The sequence below is a fragment of the Ochlerotatus camptorhynchus genome, unplaced genomic scaffold (genome assembly GCF_037179485.1).
Source record: "Ochlerotatus camptorhynchus isolate MF236.1 unplaced genomic scaffold, CSIRO-AGI_Acam_v1.1 ptg001053l, whole genome shotgun sequence".
Taxonomy (NCBI): Eukaryota; Metazoa; Arthropoda; class Insecta; order Diptera; family Culicidae; genus Ochlerotatus; species Ochlerotatus camptorhynchus.
In genome coordinates, this window is record NW_027041467.1 from 36,968 (window position 1) to 53,005 (window position 16,038).

The 16,038-nt window shown below is 44.5% G+C and overlaps 1 protein-coding gene across 1 annotated transcript; it reads left to right on the top strand.

The window, feature by feature from the left end:
* The first annotated feature begins 4,122 nt into the window (after positions 1 to 4,122).
* On the top strand, positions 4,123 to 4,518 carry LOC135715953 (histone H2A). The gene has a single exon (XM_065238878.1). It carries the CDS (start codon positions 4,123 to 4,125, stop codon positions 4,495 to 4,497), a length of 375 nt encoding a protein of 124 aa, XP_065094950.1. The 3' UTR covers positions 4,498 to 4,518.
* The last annotated feature ends 11,520 nt before the right edge of the window (positions 4,519 to 16,038 follow it).

Here is a 16,038-nt window from a genome sequence, read left to right on the forward strand (position 1 = left end):
CCGCAGCCGGGGCCTCCCGGAACTAAACGACCCAGACCTGAAGACAGCAGCGCCACCGTATCAGCAGCAAAAAAGCTGCTGAGCAACAATCCGTTCTCCGCCCTGCAGAACGGAGCGCAGCCGCAGTCGGACCCTGAGACGGTGCCGAAAAAAGTTAAGTTGCCACCCTTCTATGTGAAGGGCTTCCCTCCCGGGCTATGGGAGCAGCTGGATTTCTACATTAAGCAGGGCCTTCGCTGCACCATTCAACGGTGCACGGAAGGCTACAAACTGATGGTCCCGGCAAAAAATAATACAACGCAGTTCAGGCCCTCTTGGACAGAATGAAGCTGGAGTACTTCTCCCACGACATCGAGGCCACCAAGCCGCTGAAAGTGGTGCTGCGCGGGCTCCACGACATGGACACCACCACCTTAATGGACGAGATTAAGGCGAACGGCCTCAAGCCGGTCGAAGTCCACAAGATGACCCGCAGCAAGGCCATCAAGTATCGTGACCAGCTCTACCTGGTCCATCTGGAGAAGAACTCCACAACCGTGAAGGATCTCCAGACGACACGCACACTGTTCCACATCGTAGTGAAGTGGGAGCGGTATAAACCCACCCACCGTGGCGTCACTCAGTGCTCGAACTGCCTATTGTTCGGGCACGGCACCAGGAATTGCCGCATGGCCAGCCGCTGCATCAAATGCGGCAAAAACCACAAGATCGACAACTGCGACAGCATCGAGGAAGCCACTCCCACATGCGCCAACTGCGGTGCCGCCCACAAGGCCACGAGTAAGGCCTGTCCGAAGCGGGCCGAATACGCCGAGATCCGGAAGAAGGCCTCGTCCAACAGCCAGCCCGGTCGCAAGAAGGTTCCAGAAAACAACGCGCAGAACTTTCCTCCGTTATCACCGGTCCAATCACGGCCAATTCCAGTGTTGCCGCCGCTCCCGCTCAACCAACAGTTGGCTGCCGCTGCAGTACCCGGTCAAGCCTCCGGGCCATCGACGGATCCCCCTGCTCCGGGATTGGCCGGTACAACCGGTGAAGCTACAGACGATTCTCCGCTGTCAACGGATGAGATCGTCACACTGTTGGCCCAGGCCATCATCATCAAGCACACCTGCGCAACAAGAACACAACAGCTCCAAGCTATCATCTCCTTCGTCGCTAATTATGGACCGTGAACCCATAAAGATCGCCAACTGGAACGCTCGCTCCGTAGGGGCGAAAAACATTGAGCTTGCAGACTTCCTCCGCAAGCACGACATCGACGTGGGCCTTCTCACCGAGACTCACCTCAAGACCGGTGACAGCTTCTGGCTGCCCGACCACAGCATTGTCCGGCTTGATCGCACCAGCTCCAGGGGGGGCGGTGTCGCGGTCATCATCAAGAAAGGCATCAAGTACTGCACCCTACCCCACTACCGCACTTCCATCATCGAGGCCGTTGGCGTAGAGGTGGAAACATCGACCGGAAACGTCCGGTTCATCGCCGCCTACTGCCCCCGGCAATGTACCGTTAGCAATGGTACAGCACAGCAGTTCAAGAACGACCTTGCCATCATAACCCACACCAATGCCCGCTTTGTAATCGGAGGGGACCTGAACGCCCGGCACGAGGCCTGGCGGAACTACCAGCAGAACCAGAATGGCCGCCTGCTATTCGACCATTCCCAACATGGTCTCTATTCCGTCTGGTTTCCGGACGAACCAACCTTCACATCACCGACGGGCAACCCATCGACGCTGGACCTGTTCTTGGCAAACACCAGATTAGCCAAGCCGGTTGCCGTCAACGACCTGAGTTCGGACCACCAACCGGTGCTGACCGAGCTGGGCTACAACGTGGCCCCTGCACCGTGCCAGCGGAAGGACTACCATCGAGTCAACTGGGTCCAGTTTCGACGCGTGGTCGACCGCCACATCGACGACAACCCACCGCTCGACACAGTGGATGACATCGACCGGGCCCTGGAGGGTCTCCATCAAGCCATATCCGTGGCTGACGAAGAGTGCGTTCGACGAGTTCCTGTGAGGGGTAAGTTTCAAGCAATTGATTCCCACACCAAACTCTTGATTCGGCTCAGAAATGTTCGTAGACGCCAGTTTCAGCGGACTGGGGATCTGCAGCGTAAATACGAAATGGTCGATCTGAATCGGCAGATCGCTTCCAGAATGGTCTCAATCCGGAACGAGAGTTTCGGGCGGCTCGTTCAGAACCTGGACGACCGTTCCAGACCATTCTGGAAGGTTGCCAAGGTGCTGAAGTCTCACCCCAAGCCCATTCCACCACTTAGAGTCAATGACGAACGGCTTATCACCAACGAAGAGAAGGCCAATGCAATTGGGGAGCACATTGCCCAGTCGCATTTGCTTGGCTCTACAATCCCAAGTCCACTCGAGAACCAGGTTGTGCAGTGCGTCCAGACGTTAGATGCCTCCCCTTGTGCCGTCCCTCCAGAAGAACGGATTACAGAGGAACAAATTTGCTCAGCGCTGAAACACAGTACGAACATGAAGGCTCCCGGGTTTGACGGAATATTCAACCTAGAGTTGAAAAATCTCAGCGCGAGGGTGCACTCGCTGCTGGCTGCCATCCTCAACAGATGCTTGGAGCTGCACTACTTTCCAAGCATCTGGAAGGTGGCAAAAATCATCCCGATCCGCAAACCTGGGAAAGACCCTTCACTACCGTCAAGCTACAGACCGATTAGCCTGCTCTCAGCGCTGAGCAAGCTGTTCGAAAAATTGATCCTCAGCCGACTAAACAAGTTTGTGGAGGAACATGACATTCTTCTTCCGGAACAGTTCGGGTTCCGTAAGGGGCATTCCACCAATCATCAGCTAGTGCGGGTGATGAATAACATCCGGAGTAACAAAGCTGTATCCAAGTCCACAGCCATGGCCTTGTTAGACGTCGAAAAGGCGTTTGACAATGTCTGGCACGACGGACTTATATACAAGCTTTGTAACTCCAACTTTCCACCATACCTTGTGAAAATCACCCGTAACTATCTCCAGCAAAGGTCGTTCAGGGTGTCGTTAAATAGTTCCCTTTCGGGACAATTTCCGATCCCAGCAGGTGTTCCGCAAGGGAGTCTGCTGGGACCACTGCTTTACAGCATCTACACGTCGGACATCCCTCCTCTAGGAGACGGTTGCGTGTTCTTTCTGTTTGCAGATGACACCGCGATAGCCGTCAAGGGTAGGATGCCTCGTGAAATTACGAACAAGCTCCAACGATGCCTTGACACCTTTACTGATTATGCCACCACGTGGAAAATCAAAATCAACGCCTCGAAAACCCAAGCGATCATGTTCCTTCACAGACAATCATTAAAACTTAAACCGTCTCCCTCCTGTACCGTAATAATGGATGGTACAAGGGTCGAGTGGTCCACTGATGTTACTTATCTCGGGATGTTGTTCGATGAGAAGCTCCTGTTCCGCTCGCACATAGAGAAAACCCTAGTTAAGTGCTCCGCCTTGGTTAGGTGTTTGTATCCGCTCATTTGCCGCATATCCCGCCTCTCAAGGCAAAACAAACTGGCTGTTTACAAACAGATCATAGCCCCCGCGATCTTCTATGCCGCCCCGGTGTGGGAATCGTGCGCTCAGACCCACAGGAACAAAATCCAGGTTGCACAGAATAGAGTGTTGAGGATGATCCTAGATCGTCCATTCGACACAAGAATAGCAGACCTCCATCAAGAGGCAGAAATTCCCAAAGTAGATTCCAAAATTGATGATATGACAACTAAATTTATTCAAAAATGCAATCTTTCTGAACATGCTTTAATAAGCAATTTGTACATAGTAGGTTAAGTGTATATAGTAGAGTAGGTTAGTTTTAAGCTGTAAATAGTAGTATTAAGTAGTTTCTCTTCAAATTCTAAAAACAAAACAAACCAATCCCACCAAGGTGGTCGACCGTGTACTAAGTCTAGGACTAATTCTGTAAAACAAATTTTGAATTTTGCCCATACCTAAAGATGAAGAAAGCAATTAAATCACTTAGTAAAAATTTATATGGTAATCGTCCAAGTTAAACTAAAATAAAGATCATTTAAACTAACTAACGAAATGTCATCATTACAGTTTCAGCATCGAACTGTTCGTGTCGTTCGCATTATGTCTGGACGTGGAAAAGGAGGCAAAGTCAAGGGAAAGGCAAAGTCCCGTTCGAGCCGCGCTGGATTACAGTTTCCAGTCGGTCGTATTCACCGTCTACTCCGAAAGGGCAACTATGCCGAGCGTGTTGGAGCCGGTGCTCCCGTCTACCTGGCTGCCGTGATGGAGTATCTGGCCGCTGAAGTTCTCGAGTTGGCAGGAAATGCCGCTCGTGACAACAAGAAAACCCGAATTATCCCACGTCACCTGCAGTTGGCCATCCGCAACGACGAAGAGCTGAACAAACTTCTTTCCGGAGTGACCATCGCTCAGGGTGGTGTCCTGCCAAACATCCAGGCCGTCCTGTTGCCCAAGAAGACCGAAAAGAAGGCTTAAATTCGATCGAAGTTCCCACCCTTTAACAAAATCCGTCCTTTTCAGGACGACCAATTTGATGGTAAAGAGTTTCGTTTTCAAAACAGTGTCCTTCGTGGTGCGCAAGGAGTGATAAAATCGACAGTGAGCATTCATAAGGGCGTATACGATTCTCTTCATCGATTTTCTCTTTTCTTAATAACTCGCTAGATTTAACGTTTGTTGTTGCTTTTGAAAGCCAATACAACCTATTACAACTCTACATTGAACAAATTCTACAAAATTGTTTCGCTTAGCTGTAGCAATGCAAAGAGAAAAAAAGATGAAGAGAATCGATCTTCGCGTATACGCCCTTATGCATGCTCACTGTCGAAATGAATCCATTAAAAACATGGTTGAATCTTTCTGTCATGCTCTCCCTAGTTAATTGATATCCTCATCGAGTAAGTTCGATGATGGTTGATTAGTGTAGGCGTGTCTTGAATTCCAAGAAATTAACCAGTGCAGTGTTATCATTCCATCCATATCTAAAATTAAACTAACGACTAAATTTTCAATAGCGCCCTAAAATATCAATCAACCGTCCCAAAGACGCGTTCATATAGATAAGATTGGTAAATAGCAGATTTTTAGCGATGGGCCCAATCTTAGATCCATTTCCCCTACCTTGCAGAGCTGCGGTGGCCCTGGACTTATGGCCTACATTGATGCAGCGGAATGAAATTCATTAGCAAATTAGGTTGAGATTTCAGAAATGATCGTGGTGTGCGTCCAATTTGAAGTGTGGTGTGATTTCTGATAAGGTATTAGTACCTCTGGAAGTGAATTAACTACCTACGTGACATCGGTTTACTGGATTCCGGTAAATGTACCTTACTCTCCGCTTTGGACGTGAACTGCTGGCCTTCAATAAATTGAGTGATTTGACTAGTAACTTCAAAAGAGGTTTTCCTCGGACCACTGATTCTGAACTGTATTGTTCCTTCATTGCTCAACATTTACCGTTACCGTTGGGACTTCCGGTCTTCTTTGCTTAGTCAACCGGTTTATCGTATTGAAGCGATACTCCTAGATTATTATTACGCCTATACTGTGGGCTCATAGAACAATAAAACCGAGCCTGGTTAGTAGGTGAACACAAAATACTAAAGCAGAACATTCTACCAACATATAGAGTCCAAGAGATTCCTTCAAAAATGCACAATATATGCGACCGAAACTTCGGATGAAATCCAAACAGATATTTTGAGAGGAACCAGTCGATCACAATCCTCTTATTGAGTTTAACCGGTATTAACAGAGAAATAAGACACGTTAACCACGAATCCTTGGGAATGATCGTGACACGCTTCATATGCATGACGAATCGTCCTCATCTCATTCTCAGAAAATGGTACCCATTATTTTAATCGGCATCCTTTTGAAAAATTCCCCTCACAAAAAGGCTTTTCATGTACTGCCAGAGGGTAGGGGGAGAGTGGCAATTTAATTATTACTAAAATGAACGAAATTTACGATGTGCGCTTCCATCGTGCAAACTTTATTTTGATTGCCGAAGCACACTCAAAAAATTTACCACATAGGTATCTAATGGATGAAAACCATGTGAATTTCACATAGCTAAAAATCCCACCACAAAATCACATGAATATCAGGAGGCCGATGAAAGTCATGAAAAAAGTGTCGGAAAGGCATTAGAAAATTAATCGTTAAACTCTTTCTTGATAATGTTGTGGCCCTGAAAAGGGCCATTTTTCCAACGCACTCGGCGTAGTTGCCCTTGCGGAGCATACGGTGAATACGACCGACTGAGAACTGCAGCAGCTGGGCATTCCATGACGGCGGCCCAGTATACCGGAGCACTGGCACCAACGCACTCGGCGTAGTTGCCCTTTCACCCCCAGGCTCTGCTGCCGCTGCTCTGCTGCCGTTGCTCTGCTACCGCTGCTCTGCTGCTCTGCTGCTGGGTCGACGATCGGATAGACAATGATGGAACGGGCGACCTTGTTGGACGCTTATATAGTAGAACAGAAAATATCAGAGGTGTCAGATACTCGCATCTGATGTCTCAGTTGGAGAAAGTATAAGAATATAAAAAAATCAATCGATTTTCACCATCTTTAGACAATGGTTTACTCTTAACCATTTTTCAATAGTTTACAGAATGAAATCAATAGTTTTGAAACATTCAGTAAATTGCTAGAAATATTTCCAATCGATTGATGCCATTATCTCGTAAATCTATCGAGAGATGGTTGAGTTATTATCGTTCAAAATCTTTTAATTTTTCGTAACTCATCCAAAATGACTGTTTTCAATTTTGTACCCCCGTATGTTGCCGAAAGACGTTATCCAACGTCAAAATTGTCGAAAGTTGAAAAACATACCAGCCTTCTCCAGATCTTGCGATGACAATCGAAATAACAACCGACAGCAAACCACTGAAACTGTTAGTTGGCGGAGATCAGCTGGTTTCCGATCCAAAGCAGCGATTTTATTCGGCGAAAGACTCTTCGAAAATTTTATTCAACCGTACATCTCTGCATCATTGGATGGTGCACTTCTGTAACCATCCGGAAGAAGGGGATCTTTTTCGGGAACGATTGCGCTTCCAGCTGTTCGAAAAGCGAAATGTTGTAAAACTAGTATCGCAAATTATCTGAGTAACTGCTCCCAATCCATCGGGAGAAAACCGCCTGGAAGAATCCTGGATCTCACAGCGCAACTATCGAAAGATAAACAAACTTTGACTTTTAACTTTTTGCAGGCAACTTTGCCTCCATAAATGCTGCCATAAAGCTGAACGGGTTAGGATCAAGCAAAATGCCTTTAGATAAATACAATTCAGCCTGCAAGTTTTCTTCATAAAAGTAATTTTAAAACCTTATTAATTTGTTAAGGAATTCTTGAAAGCAAAACAACTTTTTCACAAATGACCCATGAAAATCAACTTTTATGCCACCGCCATGATACAATTAGTTTGCTTGTTTTATACAATCTTCGATTTTCAATCAATATTTCTTTAGATATAACTATATTTTGGTAAATTTAGCAATGAGCAAACATTTAAATGCGAAAATAATTAAAAAAAAAATCTCGGCCAAGCTCGATCTGAAGAAAAATATATTATTTATACAATGTTAAATAATTGGTCAAATCGACGTTTTACGAGGTTGGACTTAGTTTTTAGATGTTTTCAAGTACATTTCACATAAAATTTGATATTGCACTTAAAACTTAAAACTATTGTAATAAATTTGCAAATTCAACAAGATTTTTATACCATCAGTTTCTATTTTAATTATTTTGATAAGATCGGATTCATAAATCCTTTTCTATCTTGATTGATGATTTCTTAGTGGATTCAGCATGTGGCTAGGGGAAACGGCTCGGAAAGGGTTTTTTATTGTTGCTAAATAGCTTTTATTGTAGCTTTCAAATGGTTCTCAATGCGTTCGTCATACAACCTTTTGCAGTAAATCAATCTTGAATAGCTTCGAGAATACACCCTTCAGAACCTTCTCCAGGGTGGGCCAACTAGACATATTCTGGTCATAATGAGGTTATGGTGGATGCATTAATGACAAAATAACCTTGACCAGGGTTTTATGAATGTTGTTTTATAGTTGCTTTGTAGTATTTTATAAAACTCAAAATGTTACTTGGGATGCTTACAGTTTCCGCAATTTTATTGTGTGGAATACCAACATAAGCTGTGAGCCGACAAATGACCATAGCTGCCACTTTTTTAATGTCTTCCAATGTTATAGATCTGGACGTTGTATTTGTTTCAGGGAATTGCTCACTACTTTGTGATGTGAAACACGAAGGTTCACCAGGAGTCCATGTTTCTTTAAGCTATGAGCTCGGTGAATGCTTTTCCTTGATGTGCCTCTTCAGGGAACGCAAATGCTGATAGCGCATTTGGCATCTTGGGTATGTACAATCAAAAAACGCGAAATTTTCTTCTAAATGACTCTTTTCAATGTGCCAATTAACATGGTGCCCGAGCCCCTCTATATAGCCCGGAATCGGCTGACCGCAGAAAAAAACAAATGATGGGATCTTCATGCATCTGAAGATCCATCTTCAAAGTACAATGAAAAAAAAAATGTATTTTAATTTTACTTACGTAAAAGATCTCTTACTTCTCCATCAAGAGCTCCAATTTGTTTTAATATGTCTTCCATTTTTTAACACTTACTTTAACTGCGCACTTTAACTACGGAGAACTGCGCAATATTCAATTTTAAAATGGCGGAAAAATGTTGAGTTTGGCAATATAGACAATTTCCAAACCGTTCGGTACGTTTTACAGTATGGTTTGTAAAAGGCTTTTTTTTACAGTACATTCGTCAATTTTTGACAGTATTGCGGGATTGCAGGCATTTACAATTTCGATCAGTAATGTTTATATACAGTTTTCGGTAATTTTCTGCAAATTAAAGAAATGCAGTTTTTTTTTTATTGCTGGAAAGTGGTAAAACATCAAATTTGACCAAACATTCGGTAAAAAATATATTTTACAGACCAAATTCAGCAAAAAAAGTACCGAACAAAATTTAAGAATTTTGGTGTGTATGAATAGCAAAGGAATTTGTTAACAGTACAATTTTTTTTATATCTTTATTAAGGAGACTTTCAGCCCTGGGCTGGTTCGTCTCCGTCAGTACAATATGTAAAAAGGCTAACAGTCAATGAACAAAAAGTTTTGTTTTCCCATAGTAATTTCCATATAAACTTCAAATGGTTTGTGCCAAGTCAGTTTCTTGTCAAATGAGTTTAAACTTTCGGAGGCTAATCAGGACCCGGTTTCAAACCGTTTGAACACTGTGGAGTGACAATTTTAAATTTTGCATCAGTCTAATGAGCACCCATAGAAAGAGGAAGAAACTGCACCGCTATTGATCGGAATCAGTAGCTCTTCGTGAATTGCTGTGGGCCATCTATGTCAAGCGCGGCATTCTAAAGAGTATTAACAGAAAGAATCCCGCTCAAATTCCTATTCCTACACAAAACACGAGCTCCTGCTGCAGTTGACAAATAAGATTTACTATATAAGACTACGTAGTTCTACGTCATCATTGCTTACAACCCCATAGGGCTGTTCCTTGTAGTTTTTTTATATATAAAACCAACAGTCGTACGCCAACGGCCACTCTTAACTGAACTTTTGGAATTCAATTTGAAATTCCCAAATGGACTGAATCCTCATCTTGTTTGGTATGGACTCGGGGTTAAATTTTTATATGAATTCCCATTCCTGGTTTAAAATTTACCTAAAGAGCATTTTAAAAACTAAACTTCCAAAATCGTTTGTCTATCCAGCGGAACAGGATTTAAGACGGTCGGTGGAAAGATAGACGTACTTGTTTCGAATAAAAAAATAACGCATACGAAATGCTACTTGATGTGCTTTTAGAAGCTAAAATGTTTAATATTCCACATCCACGAAAGCATCAAGTTTTCGTAAAAGCATTCGCACGAGCTCCAATAATCTCAACTAGCACACAACTCATCGAAACAGCCCATTGAATTCAAATGACTGCTTCCCGCATGCAACGGAAACTGCGTGCGGGTTCGCTGGCTTAGGGAGGCCGTCGCTACCGCAATTCGTTTCAACTGCACCTAATACGACTCCACTCGTGCCCCACTGCCGGCCGGGTCGACCTCATTCACTTCCACTTGACGTCACCCAACGTCATCGCCGTCGTCATTGTAAACCATTCAGGCGGGCAAATTGCGATCGACTGCGTCGTCGTTGCGCTATATTTTTCTTCCTTTCTCACAACCCATTAACAACAGGCTCGCATTGCTTATTCCTGATGTGACGACTATAACAGTGTAGTGTATACGCGGCTGATTGCCAAGACTCGGTGTAGGGAAATCGATTTATGAATGAGATAGCTTGAGGTAATTTCAAGTCGATTACCCATGTAAGTGTTTTGCAAGAAAATGCCTTCAGCATGTGGGAAAGCAATTTACGTACGACCAGAGGGGTATGAATGATGAATTAAAAGTTCAAGCATATGGCGCTTGTAGGTGTAGGAGGATGTCGCTCAGATAATCCAGTCTTTGTTGACGCAAACCTCGTTTAATCTGGCATTTACTGTAAGCAGCAGGACAGATCCTGACACTTGATCGGCAGGTGGAAAAATTGTCACTCAAATTATAATCATTGTTTCGCGGATGCCTATTTTCCGCTGATCCCGTCTGACAGGAGCCATCAATCATTTTCCGGTTAACAGAAGATGCAAGCGTGAAATTGTATTTTTCGCCCCTGAAAGAAGCTTCTAGAAACATATTATTATTCTCTACCAAACAAAGCGCTTGTCTGAATAATAATTTACGATCAAGAATGAACGATAAGCTTAAAAGTTGCAGGCCTCCACTCAATTGTTTGCATGGTTATCGGATTGTTGATTACAATAAGTATTTTTATGACTCAATTGTGAGACAAGTGCGTTCCTCAACTTAAATTTACATCAAACAACAATTCAATGGTGCAACATTTCGGAACCAGCGCAGTGTTGGAGATGCCTTGCAGTGGAATCGATTTCCAAACGCGCTGCCATTTCCAACGCTCTCCCATACCTATCCTTCCCATCTGTGCGATGTGGCGCCATTTTCTGATAAGCGTTTTCCGAGCACGTCTCCTTTACGATAGCTAATTAAGATCGATTGTTCTGGCACACAGCCAGCCATGGGTGGAGTCAGGCAGCACTCCAGGGGATCAGATCGGTTGCGTTGATATCGGTTTGGATGAATTATTTCGTCATCCGCCGGAGACTAGTCAGAGTTACTGTATGGCTAGAAATAGTCCTGACCAGTATGCTCGGGGAAGCATAATTTTAGGTACGTTTCATCATCCATTATGCAGCAGGTTGCTTTTTTAGGGTTTATGAAGAAGTAATTTTTTTTTTATTTAAAGTTTTATATTTGGCTAACAAATAAATTAAAAGTTAAAGATTATAGCCTAAATGGCTCTCCATCTTTAAAATGTTTTAGTAATCGTTTTGACTAGTTCTGTCTATGTATTCTTAATGTACGGATTAACATTTTACCTCGTTCGGTACACAGAAAAAAAAAGAATATTAATATTACATCCAAGAGGATGCACTTCACTCATGTCGAAAATCTCATGTGATTTTTATGGTCACAAAACTAAACAAATGCAGTAAAATCAGCGTAATGTCAGTTCATGCACGGTATTAATGATAATTTTGTCCATGGCAAGTACTATTACATCATATTTTTGACACAATTGAAGTGCACCCACTTTTATGTTATATCAACATAATTTTTTGCTGTGTAGTGTTTAATATTTTGATTTAATTTTCTAACGTCCTACCTACTTAACTAAGCCAGATGATTCATTGATACAATCAATTACATCAATCTCCGAAGTTTTCTAGGTAAACTGTTTTCTGTTCATCCAGTGTTACGGTGACGAACAGAAATGAACACCGGGTTGTGAGTAGCACAAATTTTGGTAGGTGCAGCTTTAAACTGCGAGTACAGCTTTTTCCCCGAAGAACGCGTTACCCACTGAGTTGCACCCACCGCCTTTTCTCGGCGGGGTTTCAACCAATCGTTCTGATTTTTTGCATGTGAGTAGGGTCAATGGAGAAATAGTCACTCGCAGAAAATGAGAGCGCTTGGTTGAAAACCCACCGAGACAAAGCGGTGGGTGCAACTCAGTGGGTAACACGTTCTTCGAGAGAAGGATTTACATTGAATTAGCACAATTTCAGTTTAACAAATGAATGTTACTTACACTTTCGGTGCTTACCAGATGTAAAGTTTCTGTTCGCTAGAGTTATGTTGTAGTTTCTTTTTAGGAACTATAAATTTAACAATTTTAGTTAGTTTTCAATTCTAGGTAGGTTCATTTAAATTCACTCAATTACTCACTTTAACGTGTAGATTTCCAATTTTATAATAACAAATTCCTAGACTAGGCAAATAAGTGATAATTCAATTGTAGAATAGAAAATTTAGGTTTAACACTTTTCCACTAGAATAACAACTTTCCACTCAGGATTATTTCGCCAAACTGACATCCATTCATCTCCGATGTCCCTTTTCTTTCTTCGTTCGCTCCTGCCATTCGATGACAGCGGACAGTTGAACTCCGCGGTTCGGTTCGGGTGACACTACCTATCGCGACTTGAGGCAGTGTTCCCAGCGCAAACATTCTCTCCCCCGCAACACAGGCCACCGGTTCCAGTTTTACCACTATCTACTATGTCCAGAATAGCTAGCTTTGCGACAGGCCTACGCAGCAGCCTCCTCGCAGTTCTTATGATAGCCTGACGGATCCTTCCGTCACCCCCAGGCACAACCTCCTTCACTCGTCCCCTGATCCAACTGTTCCTCTTGCTGTCCTCCACGATCAGCACTAGGTCGCCTCTCATCGCCGAACCACTTTGTTCTCCTGGTCAGGGAAGGCAGCATTTCTCGAGTCCAGCGCCTCCAAAAACAGTCGAGTTGATGGTAGATCACGTTCCAGGAATTCTTCACTACTGCTGAGCTATCGGTCGGCTCCGCTACTGGTTGTCGCACCCCGGTCGAGTTGCCTAGCAGGAAATGGCTCGGAGTCAGTGCTTCACTTTCTTCCGCGTCCAAAGGCAGGTAAGTGAGTGGACGGCTGTTGACGATCGACTCCGCTTCGATAACAAACGTATTCAGCGATTCGTCGTCGAGCTTCCGGTCACTACTGTTTGCGCCTATTATCGCCTGCTTGGCACAACGCACCATGCATTCCCACGCTCCACCCATGTGGGGTGACGATGGAGGAATGAAATACCGTTTTGTTGTCGTATTAGTTACGGTCGTGGCAAGACATTGATGAAACTGTCTCATCAGCACCCGCTCAGCGCCGTGGAAGTTTGTTCCGTTGTCCGTGTAGATTTCGGCTGGAGAACCACGACAACCCACGAAGTGACTTTTTGCGTTGCTGCGACCGACCTTCACTAACAATGGTCCAAACAAGTCCAGGCCAACGTAGGTGAATGATCTTGCGTATGAAGCTAAGCGGGCAAGAGGAAGTGAGGCCATTCATAGCAAAGGATTGCGATTGCAAAGCAGCGATTGGGAGAGGCTACGGACAGACAGATGACGACGCCCTGAGTTTCTGCGCACAGATGAAGGATGACATACAGCAAATCGTGGACAGCGACTGACGTCCCATAAAGAAGCAAGTCCTGCTGTATCTAATGAGCTTTTTCGACCCGCTGAGATTGTTAAGCTTCATCATGGTTCAGGGCAAAATTCTGCTGCCAGAAGTTTGGCATGCTGGAACACAGTGGGATCAGGAGAAAAGCGAGGAACATTGGGAACGTTGGCGGAGCTGGACTGTTCTGCTACAGCGAATATCGACCATACAAATTTCCCGATGCTATTTCCCGAACGCCACCAAGCAGAGCTACCTTCAGCTGCAACTACACGTGTTCGTGGACGCAACCGAAGCGGCGTATGCAGCAGTGGCGTATTTTCGACTAGCATCGGGAAATTTGTATGATCGATATTCGTTATAGATACTAAGGCCTGTACTCGAAAAAACGCACCAGACAAAAGTGTTCGCCAAAAAATTATTTTAAGTCGGATTTTCTTGAAACTTTCAGGGAATGAACTAATACATATGGATTATGTTTCGGCATAATTACTTTATTCATTTTCCTTTCCATCTCTGAAAGCCCGCACCTTTACCTTAAGACCCCTCATTACATTTTGTGCAATAGTGGAGCCGACCTTTTTGGTCACTTTCATTCATTCTTTCTTCAACTCCAGCTAGTTTTTAAACACCTTGGACGATTTTTGAACTTTGGCCTTCATTATGGCGCAAAGTCTTTCCACCGAACGAATTTCTGGTGAATTTGGGGGGTTGGCGGTTTTTGGTACAAAAACAACGTTATTGTCTCTGTACCAATCCAACGTCGATCGCGCGTAATGGCATGATGCCAGGTCCGGCCAAAATAATGTCTCGCCTCCGTGGGACCGCAGGAAGGGCAACAGACGCTTCTGAAGGCACTCGGTGTGGTAAATTTCGCTGTTAATGGTACCCATTGTGATGTACGGCTTACTCAGTTTACCGCATTGGCATTATTATTATTATTTATCTTTATTAGGGAGGCTTTCAGCCTTGGGCTGGTTCGCCGCATTGGCATATGGCCTGCCAGAGCAAGTATTTTTTGGCGAATTTGTCCACTTTCTTCTTCCTTATGTCTTTCGGAACATCAAACCGTGATTTGGCAACGTAGAACTCCAGCCCCGGTATCTGCTTTGCGTCTGCCTTGATGTAGGTTTCGTCATCCATAAATACACACAACGGTTTCGTTAACCACTCTCGATACAGCCTCCTTGCGCGGGATTTGGCCGCCGGTTCGGTGCCTTCCGGACCTTGAATACACGGAGCCCAGCTCGTTTCATGGTTTGCTGAACGAACCAGGCGGAACACTTTGCCTTCAGAGCCACGTCGTGAATCGAAAGGTTCGGATTACGCTTGAAATAATCCAACACCTTCCGGACCTTCACAGGGTCAGCTGTCTTCGATTTTCTTCGACTTCCAGCCCACCACTCGGTCGTCTGGGACTCCTTAAACGATTTTACCACCCGAGACATAGTTGTATGGGTGATTCCCAGTTGTCTTCCGATCCATCTCATAGTCGCAGTCGGATTTTCCATGACGGCGCGCAAAATTCTGCGCGAATTTTCTTCTTGTTTCGATGACATCTCAATAACCACTGAACCGATTGTTATGAAATTTTGCACATGTAAACAATTCACTTCAAACTAGTTACACTCAGATTTTCATCAGTATTTACCCACGGATAAAAAAAGTTACACACGGATAAAAATGGTGCATTTTGTTTTTAGTACAAGCCTTATTCGTTTGCCAGTTCCGCAGCAGGAAACCTCCTTTGCTATGGAATGCCTTCACTTGCTCCGATATCTCTGCTGCTTCCGCTTCCGTACCAAAGCTTTCTAGGTAATCATCGACGTAGTGATTGGGTATGATTCCTTCAACGGCTCTTGGATACTCTTCGCCAAATTCTGCCGCATTTCTGTTTTTCACATATTGTGCAGACGCTGGGGAGCAGGTTGCCCCAAATGTCGCCACGTCCATGACGTAGATGTCCGGTAAAACGGTCGGATCCTTGCGAAATAGGAAACGCAGTGATTTATGGAACATCTCTTTAATATCTGCGGAGACCGCCACCGCATACTGTCAGAACCTTGAAAAAAGTGCCGGCAACGACGTAAGTTGATCCGGGCCTTTGAGAAGCAATGTGTTGAGAGATATCCCGTTAACTACAGCTGCGGCATCCCAGATGAGACCTTCTCCGGTTTCTTTGGATTCACCACCGCTCCCAATGATAGGTAACAGACCCGTTTCAGATCGGCTGTCTTCAACTCTTCCTCGCTGGCTCGATGCGCGTAGCCCTTCAGCTGATATTCTTCTATCTGACGGTGAATGTTCTCCTTAAACAATGGATTCCTATCCATCCGACGTTTTAGGCACTCGAGTCGTCGCAAAGCCATTCCGTAGCTCTATGGAAA